Source organism: Anguilla rostrata, chromosome 5 (genome assembly GCF_018555375.3).
Source record: "Anguilla rostrata isolate EN2019 chromosome 5, ASM1855537v3, whole genome shotgun sequence".
NCBI lineage: Eukaryota > Metazoa > Chordata > Actinopteri > Anguilliformes > Anguillidae > Anguilla > Anguilla rostrata.
In genome coordinates, this window is record NC_057937.1 from 15822361 (window position 1) to 15840493 (window position 18133).

General features: G+C 40.3%; 1 protein-coding gene across 2 annotated transcripts in view; it reads right to left on the reverse strand.

The window, feature by feature from the left end:
• Nucleotides 1-6407, reverse strand: part of LOC135254813 (rho GTPase-activating protein 10-like) — a 50490-nt gene extending 44083 nt beyond the window's left edge. The window contains exon 1 of one of the 2 annotated variants that reach the window (XM_064335336.1): nt 5723-6407. In XM_064335336.1, coding sequence (XP_064191406.1) covers nt 5723-5876 — 154 coding nt within the window. In that variant the 5' untranslated portion in view covers nt 5877-6407. Of the gene's footprint in view, nt 1-2108; nt 2128-5722 lie in introns of those variants that run through there. The other variant, XM_064335337.1, reaches the window with a different exon arrangement.
• Nucleotides 6408-18133: the final 11726 nt, after the last annotated feature.

Below are 18133 nucleotides of genomic sequence, written 5' to 3' on the forward strand. Positions count from 1 at the left end.
ATGATGCAATTTCGGAAAACGTCCGAAAAGTATCGCTGGCTACATTCATCGGTTCACTTGGTTCCCCCGGCCAAGAGCAGGGAAGGAGAACATTCAGTTTCTGGAATTAGATATTTACATTACATTTTGGCATTGAGCAGACACTCTTATCCAGAACAACTTACACAGATGACATTTTTTACATACAATCCATTTATACAGCTGGATATTGTACCAAAGCAATTCAAGTTAAGTGCCACGTTAAGCACAATGGCAGAAACCCAGCTGGGAACCAAACCCATATCGCTTTACTTACAAGCCCAGTATAGCCGTTAAACTACATTACAGCCCCAGGTACAGTTCTGTTGGCAACAGAATTGTTTAAAGAACCTGGCATCTCAGCTTTGAGCTACAGTAATATATATGGGTGAAAGAGAAATCGGAAAAATAAACATCCAGTCCAGAAACTGATTCAATTAGGCTATATGTTCATTAAAGGACTACGAGGCCACAAATCTATCACTCCAATCGATATCCCAAGTTCTATTTTGTTATCATCTGCATTCACAAGGAAGTCCATGAGAACCATGCATAAAATTTACATTGCGTTTAGAAATTTCCCCGCCTGAAAGTGTATCTGAATTCAGGTCTCTTTGCTGCAAGTCATTCCTGTATTTCAGAGAGAAAGAAACAGCACTGAAAAAATACATCTTCAGAATCTCATAAAGTTTTCTCGCTGGTTCAATTACTGGAATAATCAGTCCCATGAGCTAGAATATTCTAAAAATATTGATCAGACTATTCAAAATGCAACGTCCCTACTGCAAACAAGAGTTGACTGGGAATCTTTCCTGACCAAGTAGAAACTCAATTATCTTCCTAATAGCCAAATGGAATGGATAAGCAACGGGTTGCCTAGTGAACAAAGAAAACAAAGAAATATACCAATAAAGCTGCATGTGGAAAAAAGGTTAGACGTGTGAGGGGAAACAGCATAGTGTACTTGGCCTTTATTTCCAAAACACAGCATTTTACCAGCAATGTTCAGAGACATTTCCTGCTTTCTGGAGATTCAGTGTTGAAGTTACATAGAATGTAGACCTACAAGAAATGCCTGACTGAAATTTGAAATAGGAAACAAAACATTGATCTGATGAACATTAGCTACTAAACAAATGTGTCATTTTCTACACACAAAACACCTGCGTGCTACAGGTACTGCTACCCTAATTTGTGGCCTGGAAATACCAAACAAACCTTAGGCTAGCTGGCAAAGTTCAAGGATTGTGCCCTTGTTGAAGTCAGCGTGTTCCGCACCTTAGACCAAATCTGCTAACAAGCGAGCTTTCGCTAAGGCTAACAGTACAGTACTGTACATCTCAGAGAACAAAATAAATCTCTCAGCACATTAACAAATATATATGGCTTTCTTCCTGTGGTATACCCCAGTAATACACCTTGGCAGTGCCAAGCCATTCTTCAACAAGGGCCAATATTAGGCCCAGTTATTGAGAATAAGCCTTTTCTAGCCATGCAGCTAGCAGGAAAAAAACCTTTTCTGTGTGCTGCCTGCAACCCAGGGCTTGTCAACAAAGCCAGCTGTGATTGGATGCCTTGGATTTCCTCATTCAAGCAGCAAGAGATTTCCACCCATTTCAAAGAAAGAAAGAAAGATGTTTCTCAACCACGAGGCAAATCTCCAATTGGCACAACGGTCCCTGCACTGAATTTGACCTTGCTGGCCCCAGTCAAGTTAATAAGCATGTGCCCATGACTAAGCCCCAGCTAAGGGCTCAAAAGTCACCAGTGCTGGCTGATAAGCTACAGAGGAGAAGGAGCATGAATCTCTCCTTTAAACCAGTGAGGCCACAAACTTGTTCTGCTTCGTCGTGACAGAAGTTTCTCAGCTTTAGTGAGTACCAGACATAAGCCATTGATTACATTTTCCAGTCCAATGTGACTGCATCATTGTTATGTGCTTCAGATTAAGTCTCTCTAACAATAATGAAGTGACAAGTCACCTTAATTTATTCTGACTGCAGAAAACAGAGTTTCAGCCGTTGATGAGTGACCCAACTGACATCCTCAATAATTGTGTAAAACTCTAAGAAGAAAGATGCAAAACATACCATGGATGCTTACCACACCAAGATCCGTCTCGTCTAATGCGTTTGCCCAACTGCAACAGACGGATGCTCACAGTGAAAACGGCTGAGACGCTGAGGAGTCATAGCACAGCACAGTGTGCATTTCCAGGAACTAGATCAAAAGATTACAGCACCAGAAGGACCAATTCCCAGAGGACAACTGCTGCCATTGTACAATGCCAATGTCACAGTGCCACTTAGCTAACTCTAGCACACATACATGCCATGGCTAAAAGCTCGCTCTGCTGTTACACATCTGTTAAGGAAAGGAAATGGATATAGATAGATTCACAATGCGATAAACAGATACTGATTGAGAGTAAACAGGAAACCAGCAGTATGAAACGATCTAGATATAACCCTTGGAAAAAAATCCACACTGCAGGCAATTGAATAATATACCTACAAAGTGAACAGAAATTTCAGAATAACCGCTGAAAGTCTCTTTTGACAAAATAAAAGCCATTTTCAATATAACTTTGAACTCCATTTAGTTTTGTGATCAATCTACTAGTTTTATCGGACATCTTAATGACATGTGCAGGCTTAGATTACCATTAAAGTGAAACACACCAATTTGTTAGGCTATGTGAAAACCAATTTTGTTTGTTTGGTTCATTATACTGGTCTGTGACCTGCTGCATATCCTGTAAGGTCACGGTCTCCACTCCATCACACTCACAATGACAGGAAACACAGCCAATCCCTGTTTTTCCCTGAAATAGTAACAATTCTCTTAAGCTTCTCAACTGAACCACTGTGGGCAATTACTCTCAGCAAATCATTGGACAGAACAGCTAACTTTCTGGTTACATCTCACTTGTTGTACCACACATGTGAAGTCCACAAAGTACAGCAATACTACCATCAAAACACACAGAAAGGGAGGTCAAATATGAGTTTCGTTATCGTTTCCAAGGATGTTAGTTCTGGTGTGTGCAATGAAATTTTCATGTTTTGTCAGAGTTCCCCTTTAATACATGATGCCATGTACTACTGTTTCAACTAAGGCTGGGCGATATACCACAATGATAATTATCAAATGTAATATCAGTCTTCGCCACCATATGCATTACCTTACTTTTCCTCTTTTTATTTTTAATTATACCTGAAGCGGTTATAAACAACCATGCTTCAGAAACAGCGTGAAATGCTTCCAGAAAAAAGTCACCACGGTTATCTATTGAGTGACCATATGACAGCCAATCAGCAGAAAGGCCTCACAACTTCCATGTGATTGACAAAAACACATCACATGATCACATGGAAGCTTTATGACCTTGGTGCTGATTGGCTGTCTTATCCTATAGAACACAGTGTGGTGCCACACAGGTTAGACCTATAACAGTATAGAATTAATCACCGAAGAAACACACCAACCGCTGAAAATCCTCCAGCACATTATCCCCTGTACTTTTAAACAAGCCCCAAAAAGGACAGCAAAACACACACTCCCAAAGTCACATGTGCAATTTATTTTTAGCCAATTATTTTTGTCTATAGCCTTTCCATGGGGAATATTCTAACTTTTATTGAGGGCTTAAAGAACAAATAATAGGATACATTTACACAACTGGATGACATGGGGAGAGAGAGAGAGAGAGAGAGGGAGCTAACACTAACACATTCATCAAGTCTTTCCTACTGCAAACTGAAAGGGAATTCACATATCTAAAACCTTAGACAAACTCTACAGTAAAATCAAGTGAGAATCTCAACAGCAAAAAAGTAACTTTTATACTGTAGTTAGGCTACCTGCATACCAACTACATTTTCAAACAGCATGAAGGACGCTATATACATGCACGCTGCATCAAGATCTTACCATCTTCTTTTCATGAGAACTACATGAGTGTGACTTTAAATGTGTTAACAGCCAATAAATGTAACCTTTAAAAAGGCTGTGCACTGTCAGACGCTCAGTTTGAAACAAGTTTTCCAAGTGAAGGTTCCATTTGACAGGGCAACTCTCACTTTATCGTTCCCTAGCGACTCCTTTAACCAATCAGATGCCAGTTATCTGCCTGCATCAGCTCCACAGTCCTCCTTACAGATTGCAGAGCAGAAAGTAGGCAATCGGCTGACGGTACAAATTCCATACAAATTTTCCCATACTAATCTGCCCCAACCCAAAAGAAGTGGACGTTGGAGAAATGGGACAGGTCGACGTCTTGTGAATAGGCATTCAGAACCAGGGCGTAAAATTGGGAAAAATACAAAGAACAAAGACGGTGACAACCACACAATGGGCTTCCATCTCCATCAGTTTGTAAGCCTAAAAAAAGCAAACAGCAAAAGCAAACTGGCAGATGCCATCTGAAATCCCCTGTGAAGCAAGGACTGTAAAAGAACTCCCTCATAAATGCACAGAAGCACTAATGGGAAACTTCCCAAGAGAATTGTCTCCAGTTGGCAGAGGATATTTAAAGGACAGAAGTGTAATTACGTTACAATAACAGTGCTTCTTATGAGGCAGTTATGTCCATTAAACCCTGATATTCACAAAATTGAAGTTTGCTCAATTCAAGCTGAAGCACCGACAATTAAAAATATCTAATTAGATTTTGTCATTAGATTTTGTCTAAATATTACAGTAATATGCATATGCCATGGCAGACCAGGGTCCTTCTTTCTACCAAGATGCATGTTGAGTTAGTTGCAGCTGAGGAAAGATCAACTGTGTATGCAATGACTGTTTGGAGCACGTTTTACTGAAACATCTGCAGTTCACCACTCATATTTCAACTTGTGCAATCAACCAACCATTTAAAGACAGTGTAAAGATCTTTTTTTAAATCAGGTAGTACATAATCTATGTTTTAACCCAATTACGGGTGCGGGAGCTTAAAATAGCACAAATAGTGGCCCAGCGTCAGTAAAAGGTCAGGCTATCCTAAACCTTGGTATTTAGGGGTAGACAGTCAATAGCCAGACCACAGTTTATTATTTAGCATATATTTTTTCGGGCATATAAAAATGAATAGGATAGTAGGCTACTGAGCCGAAAGAGGGATGGTATTGCATGGTCAAGAAAGAAAACATTACAAGATCACACCTATTGTACAACAAAAGCAACTAGCGTTCATCACAAGGCAAACTAAACAGGTAACCATTCGACCGAGCCAAAAAGAGAAGGGTCACACACATCAGTGATGTACTAGGGATCCATCTGCACTGTTGACCAAATATGGGCACTAGTAAAAAATAATAATAATTTGGATTACATACAGCGTTGTTTTCACTTTTCTCCGAGGACTAGAGGAATTAGTAATTTAGTTCAATTATCAAACAGTGCGATTTTTCGCATTATTTTCCATTCCAGTATACTTGTTTGTAGAATAGCCTAATTATTTTAAATACGTAGCGTATATACTAACCGGTAAACTACAGGTATGTAATCGCTGTAGGCTAGTTATACAGTTAACCAGGCGTTGGCGAGTTGACAGTGAATGAGCCTACATAAATTGCGTGACTAATGTTACTGCTCTTCGAAGCTGTGGAAGATTGATGTTGCATCAAAACCGTTATGAATCATCATTATTGCGAAAATCCATAGGACCTTACTTCAGAGACTTAGATGTGGAAGGTCGACTTACGTTTAATAGCACTGATAAGACTCTTGCCATCCTTGTAGAGTTCTTTTATAAATCTGTTAGTTTTGTCCAGCTCCGCTTCGTGGGCTTTTATTCTTTCTCTGAAAGAAGGACTATCCAGGTAGCATTCGCTGAATTCCAGCGCGTGTAATCCCATTGTTGCGGGTTGTAGTCAGTCACTGGCGAAGCAAAGTCTAACTCCGTAAAGTTCTTGTTCTTGAAACAATGTAGCCTGGAAGACGCCGTGGGAAACAGTTTTTTGCACCAATTTGAGAGAAGCTCGCTGCCCTGAACTAGCTGACAGTGTTTCAACAAAAGCTGTTATAATAACGTTTGCTATTGCGCGCAGACAGTTAGAATTAAAAAGCTAGGTAGCTACGTTTCATATCATTGACATTATTGCCTTAGCTAGCTAACGTCAGCTAGCTAGATACGTAGCCTACGTGTCCGCAAACGCCCCCAACTAGCTATTGTTAACCTCCCCGTCGAGTTTTATATTCATATATAATATTGCTTTTGCAAGCTCAGTTCAATGAATATTAAAGTCTTTCATATTCAAGAGGAATAGTCTCTGTCTAGCTAATGTTAACACCGGCCAGCTGTGCCAGGACGCAGTTTGACAGCGAACTGGAGTGACCGACAGTGCTTGTGAAGTGTCCTGCTCAGGACGATTGGAGCTGCGCCAGGATGTCCGACGATTCAGGCATGCGTCAGTGTCAACCAATCAGGTGCTTCTGTTCAAAAGTGCGCGATAATTACACCCTCAAAAAGTCTGCGGAACTGCAGAAGTCCGAGGTCTTCTCCGAACGTAGTTTTAAACAGACACAACGGTATCCGCAGAACAGATATTCTAGGTGTCCCGACACTGTCAGTCCACTTAGATTTGTCAATTGGACGATCTGTTAGTTGTAGTTGATTGCATGTAGATCATGTAGTTGGTTATTAACGCATTTCCTGCATGGGACAACTTAATTAAGACAGCCTGGAGATTGATGTTCAGTGCCTTAGCTCACCCCACTTTAGCTATGGGGTGTATTTTGTTCCATTCTTCTGAGAGTTTCCGACTGTGGGAAATGGTTTAGGTTCACACTCAAGCCCAGTTAAAGGGGGAAACTTTGAGGGATCACACACTCAAACAAAATATGGATGGTTAATGTCCAAAGTCAAATAGGGGGGGAACATGGAACCAATGAACCAGCTGATTTCACTAATTCATTCTACCTCCTGGCTGAGGAATTTTACAAATTAGCAAATACAGGTGAATGGAACAAAATATGGGAGAACTTTTACTTTCGGAACATAAATTTTCCACCTGTGGCTATATGCAAGAAAAAAGTGATTGCACAGGGTCTGTAAAGTCAAGTGATCTGTGCATCATTCATTCTAAAAGACAAAGCAAACAATTCAAGTTAATTAGATAACACCTTTTTTTTCATTATGCCCGTATCCCAAATTAGCGGTTCTCCTGAGGACCCCCTGTGTGTGCTGGTTTTTGTTCCAACCATGAAGATGCCATGCAGAATAAAATGCTCATATTCACATTGTCCTGTATTGCAAACAATTACATAAACACTGCTGCCCGACTTGACTTCAACTTTCCTAAGTTCTCACATGTCAGTCCCCTGCTGGGGTCACTCCACTGGATCCCAGTCCATGCCAGGATCAGCTACAAAGTCCTGACCCTGGCCTACGCTGCAGCCAACAGGACAGCTCCCACCTACCTACAGGACATGATTCAACCCTACACAACAGCTCAACCACTCCGCTCTGCTGCAGCAGACACTCGGGTGAATGGTTCTCCCTCATACCAACTTGATGCTTCTCCACCCAAGCTCCAAACTCCCCATTCCTCAACAAACCACTCGGTCATTGCCCATCTTCCAACATGGCCTGAAGACACATCTCCTCAGACTGCACCTGGACTAACTATCACTGCTCTACAGGACACACCCCAAATAAAGGATCGCTCTTATCACTTGTATCCCTCTATCTTGTTCAACCACCTAATTAAGAGCATATTGATTAACCAGTCACAATCCACACACAATTTTATCAGTTAATAAAACTGTTGCCTCTTTTAATGTATTTATTTGCAATATAGCACAATAAGCATGTGAATATGGGACATTTATTCTCCATGGCATACATCGCTATTTATGTCATAATGTGGTTTAAGAGGGTAAATAATCCATCTAAACACAAAAAGTCTCTAATTAAGAAAATTTAATAGTATGGTGAAATGTTGGTATTGCAGTTGTGGTTGGAACAAAAACCAGCATACACAGGGGTCCCCAGGATTAAGATTGAGAACAATTTCACTAAGTAATGGTTATTTGAGATCCTTCAGATTAAATATATGAATGACAGTGGATATAGCATTTTTATTCATATGATTTAAATACTGTCTGATATGTCAGTTCTGCAGTAACCACCTCTGATCCTGGTTTACATGCCATGAAACAGTGAATCCTTTTTTTCACGCTCGTTTGAGTGCTTTTCTCCCCACTGTGGATTTTTTACCTCGCCTGCTTGCTTTTTGGGGGTCCAGGCATGGATTCTGCCCAATTTTCCTTCTGCTCTCTGTAAAGTGCCTTTGTGACAGTTCTGTGTAAAAAGCGCCATACAAAATATATTGATATTGATTAGATTTTTTTCAAAATGTAGTACCAAACTTTCACCTGACGCAGTGTGGTCAGTTAAGGGCTTTTTCCATTTCTCTTATTTATTCCGAAGAGCCACTGCTTTCTAGACCTTAGATTACTGATATTGTGCAGGCAGGAGTCAGAGAAAGAAACCTGAGACACTACCAGAGTCCATTGAGCAACAGAGGATTACACAAAAAGAAGGGGAGGTCAGCACACTTGGGCTGGTGTCCTCTTGGCAAAGACAGCGAATGCTACATCAGAACTCAACACAATGGAGCCAGAGAGGCTATAGCATCATACAATGGGTTTAGTGATGTACACCACATCACTGATGAACTGATCTGAGCTCTTCCCACGCTCAGTAAAATCTTCAGTGCTACATAAACTCAAACAGGGTTTATTTTGGTCCACAGTGGATAAAAGGTTCACTTGTACATTATATCACAGTATAATCTTGAATGTAGTGACAGGAAACAGTCTGTAAATACACTGTTCTTGTGTCACTGTAAAACTGACGTTATGTAACAAATCTTTCTTGTAATGTTAGTTGAAACTCTGTAATCCGAGTACTTTGTCACTGTAAAACACATACCTTTTTTTTACTTTCCGACCTCTACATAAAATAAAATGCCAGTAATACAAAAGAAAATAAAATGAGCATATTGCATAATTTTGTCTGTCATGTCCTTTGTTCCACCTCTTCTGTCACCACCCAACCCTCACTCAAATTCCCCCTCAAACCTTTGAAATTCCCTCAAAATTTTGCTCATAAAGGGGTAATTCCCCTCAAACCAAAAGCGAATGTTAAACCCTGGCTCAGTAATACACTCTCTCGTGGTTTCTGTTGCTGTGTTGATGACACACATCAGTTTCAGGATCGGTCATCGTCAAATCCAATCTTGCCAAAACCGAGGTGCTGTGCCTACCAGCTACATCCTGCCCCCTCAAAGATCTGTCCTCCACCCTTGGCAACAGACCCATGTCCACACCTGAGAACCAGACGCTTGTCCTGTCCTGGACTGGACTACTGCAACTCTCACCTTGGTATCCCCCATGACTTCTTGGAGTTCATTACAGAGCAATGTGCCAAGAAAAAAAGTATGTACTTAGTAGTAAGTAGGTACAAGAAGACGACTGAGAATGTAGTGGTTCAAGAATAACATTAGTTTGAGGATGCATTTTTAAATGTGACATAAGTGGGGCTAGTGAAGCCATGAAAAATCGTTTCAGCATTAAGCAGGCACATGTATGGTCTATGGCAGAAGGTAGGCCGTGGCTCTGCAGTCAGTCAGTCCTGACTGCAGTGAGGGGCTCATTCCACCACCGGGGCCCAGACTAGAGGAAAGCTGTGACCAGGGAGAGGGATCTATAAGGGACGGGACTCTGAGAAAAGCAGCTGATGTGAAGTGGAGAGATCTGGCAGGAGTGTTAAGTTGTCTACTCTTCGCTGTGGCCATGATGAATTGGCATCAGCTCTTCCTTGTCTAAATGTTTTTGTATGCACTTATGATAATAGTGTTAGATAAGACACCTGCTAAATGGCCAAATGTAAAAACAAATATACATATATCCTGTGTGGGAAAAAGTAAGATTTTTTTCAGGTTTTAGAAAATAGCAGGTAATTCATTTAAAGCGAAGCCTTGTAAGTGTATCCTTTGTGAGTTTTGAAGGGTTGAGAGGAGTTGAGAATGGCACAAAAAGAAAATTAATCACAATAAAAAACCACAACGTACTGTATATAATATGTGGGAAGAGTTTTAGTCATACATCAAGATCAAGTCAATGCCAGAAAATTCATAAAGGCGACAAACAATACAAGTGTGTTCTGTGTGGGAAGCATTTAATTCACACAACCAATCTGAGTCAACTCCTGAGAATTCAATCAAGTGAATAAAAACCAGAAAACTACTTTCCACAGAAATCTCATACAAAGTCTCACTTAGGTGAATACATTTACAACAACTCCCACTGTGGCATGGTTAAAGCTTTAAATTAATCAATCCTTTCAAAAGCCATGGAACTTTATTCACTGTGGGACGTATGTTAGTGGCGTCTGAGTACATAGAAGTGCATATAAACCACTAAAATATTAAAAACAGCTATATTGTTACCCTGAAAGATCATGCATTCTGCACCCCATAATTGACCTCAAAATATAATTTCCTAATGAAAAAATGTCACAATAATAACACTAATCATGTCAGGTGCAAAAATTTAAATAAACTTCATCAAATACTACTGATGCACATAAACAACAAATGTACACATTAAACTTGCTTATAATCTGAACTTCTCCCTGCAATATGCTCTTCAGGTTGTATGCTTTTTCACACTTATTTAAAGCTCTTTGCTTGGCTTGCAATAAGAAAATGCATAAAGTACTGTATATATGCATAGTTATTTTATCCTGTGTGCAAGATAAGAGATACATATTTTTTTAACTCTCTAAAGAGATTTTAAATTTAATTTAAATGCAATGGTACTTTCTTCCTTTAGATAGATACAAATGTTTATTGGGGTGCAATCTTATTTTAAGCATAGCATAAATCCACATTTATTTTCTAAAAAAGGATGAAAGGATTTTCTGTTGGACTCAAGCCTACACAGCTTGGTTACAGCAGTGATTGTATCTAAAGGCACACTGTATATCTTGGGGATGTACAGGAAACCTGGAAATGTGCACTGTGACGTGACAATTTGGCATCCAGACCTGGCCTGAGTGGGCCATACTATCACATTCCCAGAGTTCTCATTTTCTTGTTACAGCAAAGTGGATCTTTCCTCTGGGTTCTTAGCCCCAGGTGCAGTGCTTTGATGCAGGCTTGCTTTACTTGGTTGGCCTTGTGGACCGTTAATGAGAGAATATGGAACTGAGAACTGACGCCAACTGTCTGGTTACATCAAGACAGTAATGGTGCTCTGTCTCCCCCCTGTGGTCAGTATGTGTAGTGGTAGCGTGTACAATTTTTAACTCGGACTGCCACGTCTCTCGCAAAAGGCAAAGCATTGGCTGGTAAGACTGCGATAGCATGCTTGTTCATTATGCAGTAAATACGTCTGTTAAAAAGTATATAATAGGTACCCAGGAACCAATATATTTGTGGCCTCTTTGTCAACATGATTTCAGAAGCTGACATCGAATTTTGACACCTATTGGTGTTAATGTATGTGCTCCTGAATGGAAACATGACATACCTTCAAAAGTAGGTTCATAGCAGATTCTTGCTGGATTGTTCTATGTTGATACATTTTTTTTATCACTTTCTTTCCAGACTGACCCTTGAAATCTGATTAAACATGATTCAATTGACCATCTTTTTCATTGAAACAGGCTGCTCTCTTCTACATTTGTGGATTGCATCCCCAGAGTGAAGTGTATAGCCATAGTAAAAGAGCAGTTTCTAGGAATAGCACAGTGTACTCCTTGGTTAGAAAAAGTAAATACTGCACACATTACAATACTGTTCATTCATTTTCTAATGAGGGCTCACAAGAGGCAGTGGAAAGGTGGATTGGGTTCAGGTCTGGTTCACTTAGTTTAAACTATTAAGTATTTAGAGAAGGGGGGTTATGTAAGTGATTACATTAAAGACTGTGAATCATACAGTATATACACACTGGGGAGCACCCTTAATATAGAACACTGAGGAAAATTTTCTTAGAAGTGTTTCACGTGTTTTTGATTGGTCCCTGAGGGTAAACTATGACATCATAAAGCATCAGTCAATGAAAATATAATGCATTTTGAGCTGATTGTATTTCATTCCAAAGGGTAGGATTCATGCTACCCCATACTCTTCTTGGTTTTGATTAATATTCATATAGAACATTCTGGAGCAGGAATGTTAAATTTAGCTTCCCATGATGCATGCCACCATTTTGAGCAATGTCATTCCTGTAAGATCTTGTTTCTTCACACCTCGACCAGTCTCCTTTCCAAAATGGTACAGAAACTGAGCCAATCTCTGGCCCTGAGCTCTGCCTTCAAAATCTGCCTCTCAGCTGACCACCACATCCCACCATGCTCCTTGGGGACATTTCTGGATTTGAAACCCAAAAGTCATTTTAAAGAACTTAACATCCTTTGAGAGAAATGTAACCTGTGCTTTGAAAGATTATTTGTTTGAATAACCAAATTTCTAATGTTCTCTGCCAAAAAAAAATAGCCTACTGAAGGTCATCACTTCCTGAAAGTCCATGCAGAAATTCTCAGGCATACAGGACAATTCTGTTTCCCGCCCAGATACAAATATAACTACACTAACGTTGTCTCTCCCCAACCCAAAACCCAGCTAATGGATCTCAAAATAAATAACTGCAGAAATGGCAAAACTTCACTGGTGCGTCCTGATTAATCCTGAATAATGAGCTGTTAAAGTCGAAATAGTGGTTGTGGGATACTTATTACATGCTTGCATCGCTCTTGACATTCTTCGGAGAATCCGGTTCTGAAGACCCGCCCCCAGCGTGTCCGAGAGTCTCGCTCTAATGATTGATGAGCGCACGGAATGATGCCGTTGTCATCACGCAGCCACGGACACCCTGGTGTGAAGAGACGCCCGGGCCTTCCCTTCCTTCGGTTTTTTTCCGCCTTTTTCTGATCAGCTGCTTCACGGACGACTGACAACGAGGACACAGCGCACGCAAACTGGAGGGCTGCTTCATGGGGTTCTCTATTTCCACATACATTATCAACAATATGTAAATTATGTTCGGAGTCGTTTGCACATCTCTGAGGATATAAGATACTTTGTTATGTCTTCCTTTTAATCACATTTGGAGCCAGCCTGGAGGGGGATTAAAGATGAGGAATCTCTACTAAGAGAGACATTGCAGTCTCTCCAGCAGTGTTGCCATTTTGTTGATTTTGTCACTAAATCAGGAGATATTTTTATACAGATGCAAGACCAAGTAAATAAAGTACTGGCGTGTAGTTTGTGTGTTCATCATGAGTGCCCAAAAATGCAGGAAGTGATGAAAATAAACTAAACTTCCCTTGGGATGATCCCATGGCCCCCAGACACTAGTAATCAAGCAATTAACCCTTTCTGTAATCATTGATTTTCAACACTGATTCAGTATTGAACAAAGTTTCCAATTCATCTTGCATCTTCCTATTCCCATCTTCCTATTTCTTATGTAATTACTTACATGCTTCATGGCTTTATATGAATGTTAGCTGTATAAGTATAATTTCTTTATATATTTAATAAAAAATATATTTTTTGTGCATTAAATGTTGTATTTGTATATTGCACTAAATTAGAATAATATAACTTTTTAGCGCACTTTGTACAGTAACTGCACATACAGTACACTCATTGGTCTGAGAATGTTTCTCAAATAACTACAAATTACTGGATGCAGTTATATTTTCTTACATTGTACAAACTTAATTACAATGTGAACTCTGGATAAAAGTGTCTGCTAAATTAATGTAATGTAATGTCAGTTACAACAACACTCTGGAGAGTGTTATTGTAGCAAACAGTGGGAGCTCACAGTTCTGTGACTGGCTGGATCATTGGCTTGTGGGGCAGGGTTTAATTTGTTTCAAATTATCAAAATTCCCTGAACTCAGATAAAATACCAAATACAAATTTGACGAGGACACTGTAGTCAATTTTCAATCAAAAATAAATAAATAAATCATGAGCTTAAAAGAGCTATATAATATTGATATACGGATACATGATGTTAGCTGAATTAAATAAATATAAACATGATGCTGTTTCAGTCAACATAACTTTTGTGGGGGTCAAAAAAATAACTTTGTTTGTTCCTCACGCCAGGGTGAGTCTTTGAGAAGAGAAACCCAACTGTCATTCTGTTCCAGCGAGCAGAGCAATGCATTTGGCCAAGTGCTGGGCTGTTTTGGCACTGCCACCCTGCTACCTCCAACAAGTACAGTCCCTGTCCAAAAAGCAGTGTTATCCTGGCAGGGCCCTTCAACCTTTCAAGCTTTTGAAATATTTTGATTCATGGTACACGCATTGTAATATTGTGTTGAATCTAAAGAGTGGGGGGGGGTTTAACGTTTATTATGTTTTGTTCATTTGATTGTCAGTACAATGCATGGCCAATTGCCAAACATGATATACCACACCAAGACTCTGTCAGCTATAGAACTTTCCGTTCCAAAGACAACTTGTTGATTTTTTCTGCTCAGTAGTACTTCAATCTTTTATATGTTTTATTGAATTAAACTGCACTTACAAAGATTGGTGAAAATCAGTCAGCTGGAACTTACAATGAACACTGTGTATTGTGAACTAGTGCTACGAATTCTGTGAGTGTTCACTCATACCTAATTCCATGGAAGGACACACAGTGAGTAGGTGAATAGTCGAGTCAGAATATGTCCACAGTATGTGAAGTAGTGGTTTTGGGTGGGCACATTTATTTTTAGCTAACAGCTTAGTGAGTCTCATTTGAAATTGCTATATACTTGCAAATGTTCTTTGGTGGGTTTACTTATCCCATCCTGAACCTATAGAAGATTACAACTTCTTTTATTTCTTATCTCAGTGTGTGTTTGGACACTCCCATAAAAGGACAGAAGTTCTATGCCCTTCCCCCAGCTCTTTCCTTTGGGATTTTCTTCCGCCAGTTCACATGTGTAATGACTTTTGTGCACTAAAATGAGTAAAGGCAGTGACATCACGTACCTTCTTTGCCTCCTCTGATCACACATCCCTGATAGGCTTGGAGCAAAGTGTGAAATTATCTGGCGCTTTTTGTTTCAGCACTTATGACCATTTCTGCTTTCCCCAAAGGTGGAGCAGCTGTCTATCCTTAAATGATTCAAATACAAGTCTATAAGTACTAATGAGACTGAAAGTATTAAAAAGCCCTTCTGTATGTGTACACACACACTCAAAAGATACAATACAAGGAAATAATAGTTTAGATTTTAATCAGCCTCACTTGGCAAGAAGGATGGAGGACTCAAGCAAACTTCTGGCCATGTCCATAGAGAGAATTAACCGTGCCACAGATAATATATATATATAACACCAAGACAAAGCACAGAGCCCAGAAATACTGACTGTGAAGTGGAACAGCCCTTTGGGGTCATCCCCTGACTGCAGGAGTCATGGGTTATATCTAGATGCATGCGTACTGTGTGACCTAAGGCCTAACCGTGATGACCGGTGACCTCGAAGGTTATAATGATTACGGAAGACCTGGAGGACTGAGGCAGCGCTGTTCGGCTGACAGCAAGGTCTGTGTTTACATTCCTGCTATCATCTTACAGCAGATGACCGCAGTTAATCTTGAGTGTTTGCCACACTGACAGGAACCCCCCTGAGGATTAGGCCCAACACTGTTTTCACTTGACACTTTTTCAAATTTTGTCCTCGCTGGTTTTGTTGTTGATCTGAACATGGTGATGGAGAATGCATTTGATTCCTCATGGCTTATCCTTTGTGAATAAAAGAGAAGGAATGGTCCTATTGTCTTAATATTGTTTACATTTTGAGAATAGTGCCCAAAGGGTTTTTTCCCTGTATTCTTTCAGTGCATCATTGGTGGTCTCGAAGTTACAAAACACAAACCACATTATTTCTAAATCAAACCACATTATTTCTAAATCATCAAGGCCACTTTGGTGAAACAATTAAATTGTTAAGTTCTGGCTTTAAAAAGACTTAAAATAATATGACTCCCTTGCATTAAAAATAGTGGCTCAGAAGAGATTGTATGCTATAATTCAGAGCTGTTGTTCATATGCTTTCCCAACAGCCCAGAGAGTAATCTTCCTCGAACCAGAGATCTGTGAAATGTAGAGATTTACTCGCCTTCCTTTTGGACCTCACCTCTGGCCTTGGGGGAGCGGCTTCACAGTTGGTGCAAAATAAACATTTAGCTTGCGAAAATCGACTCTAACTGAGTGCGTAGTAAAGCAATTTGTTAGTTTTCTTTTAAAAAGGCAAAGTAATACCTCAGCAGAAGAGGAATTAGATATGAATTAAGCTCAAATGGACATGAAAAACAGAGCTTAAACATATGATACATTCACCAAACAAGACCAGTAAAACCTTCACGGAGACATGCCTGTAGAGCCACATTGTAAATACTAATTTTATTCATGCAAAATTAAAATTAGGGGCTGACATAGCTCAGGAGGTAAGAGTGGTTGTCTGGCAGTCGGAGGGTTGCTGGTTCGATCCCCCGCCCTGTGCGTGTCAAAGTGTCCCTGAGCAAGACACCTAACCCCTAATTGCTCCCAACGAGCTGATTGGTACCTTGCATGTCAGCCTTTCACCATTGGTGTGTGTGAGTGTGTGTGTGAAAGGGTGAATGAGAGGCATCAATTGTAAAGCACTTTGGATAAAAGCGTTATATAAATGCAGTCCATTTACCATTTAAAATGCCTGATCTTTAGATGTACATATTCCTTATCAGCCAGGTGTAAATTTGAATAACGTGAAACTAGAGAAGTTGTATTCTGACCTTTGGCTGCCCCAGAGCTTAGCGATGGACGCAGTGAGCAGGCTGACTTCTGATGCACCTGTTTGAGTGAAAACTGAGAGCCTGGGCCTGATGATAGAAATAAGGTGCGTGCTGCCGTGGCAACGGCTCACGGGGCAGTGTCACATACGAGGCATATGCAAACAGTGCTACCATAGAATCTAAATTCACATATTGTATGAAAGGATATTTCCACCACTTTGTATCAGGGAACACCTTAAAATACTTACATTCTAAGGGGTTTAAACTGATTGTGCATTTTTCATATAGGAGTAGGTAAAATATGGCAGGCAATTTGTGTAAAATTTTATTGCATCTCAAGATATTGAGAGGTGGCTGGTTCACATATTTTATTAAGCATAGTCCACAATAGATATACAAATATTGCCATGACTGCTCATTAAAAAAGAAATAACCAGGTATTCATTTAACTACATGAATAACTTTCTTTAAAACCTGTACAAGCAGTTCCTTCCAGGGTAGTTTATAGATTTCCTTGGCACCCATGTCCAGCGTCCAATGTCCAGCGTGTACCTTACCCGTGCCTGCGGGCAAAGTCATTCTGGACAGGACGGTTGGCTGAATTCCCACAAAAAAGATCCCGGGCATTCCTTTTGGAAGCTTGTGGGTACTTTTTAGACGGAGAAGAATTCCCCCATCTTCCCCCAGTATTAATGTTATTCCATGCATCTGGCCAACCTATTTAGTTGGGGAAATGAGATATGTTGGCTGAATTTCAAGTGAGGTCCACAAATAAAATTTGCCGGGACAAAATTCCCCTCTCCCTCCACCTAATTTACTGAACAATTGTGCAATGTTTTGCAGAGTCCTGTCCTAACTGATTTCATGTGCCTCGCATTGCCAACAGACTGGAGAGAGGCCGAGCTGGCATTGAACGTGTCTTCTTCGATTCCTCCTGCCAGAGGAATGCCACACGACAACGTTTTATAATCAAAGGAAAAAAACGAGGGGCCGCCCCTGTGCTGAACTGTTTTATTTTATCACGTGGAAGGAGTGGTGTCACATCGGTGCTCCTCCAGTGAGTTTATGTAAATGTGTTTCATCGCATTTCCCTGTTTGCGGTAAACCAAACACAGGAATGGGGAGGGTGTGGACGGGGAGCGTGTGTTTGCTCAATAACAGGGGCAAGAGGGGAGACTCTCGTGCGGCAGGGAGAACAGATTTAGGACAAAAACTGCAGGCAATAACCTTTGGTCAGACACGCTGGCTGTTGTGTCCCCACCAAAATCATAGCTTACATAAACATTCAGACTGGGATAAAAAGGCACGTAAC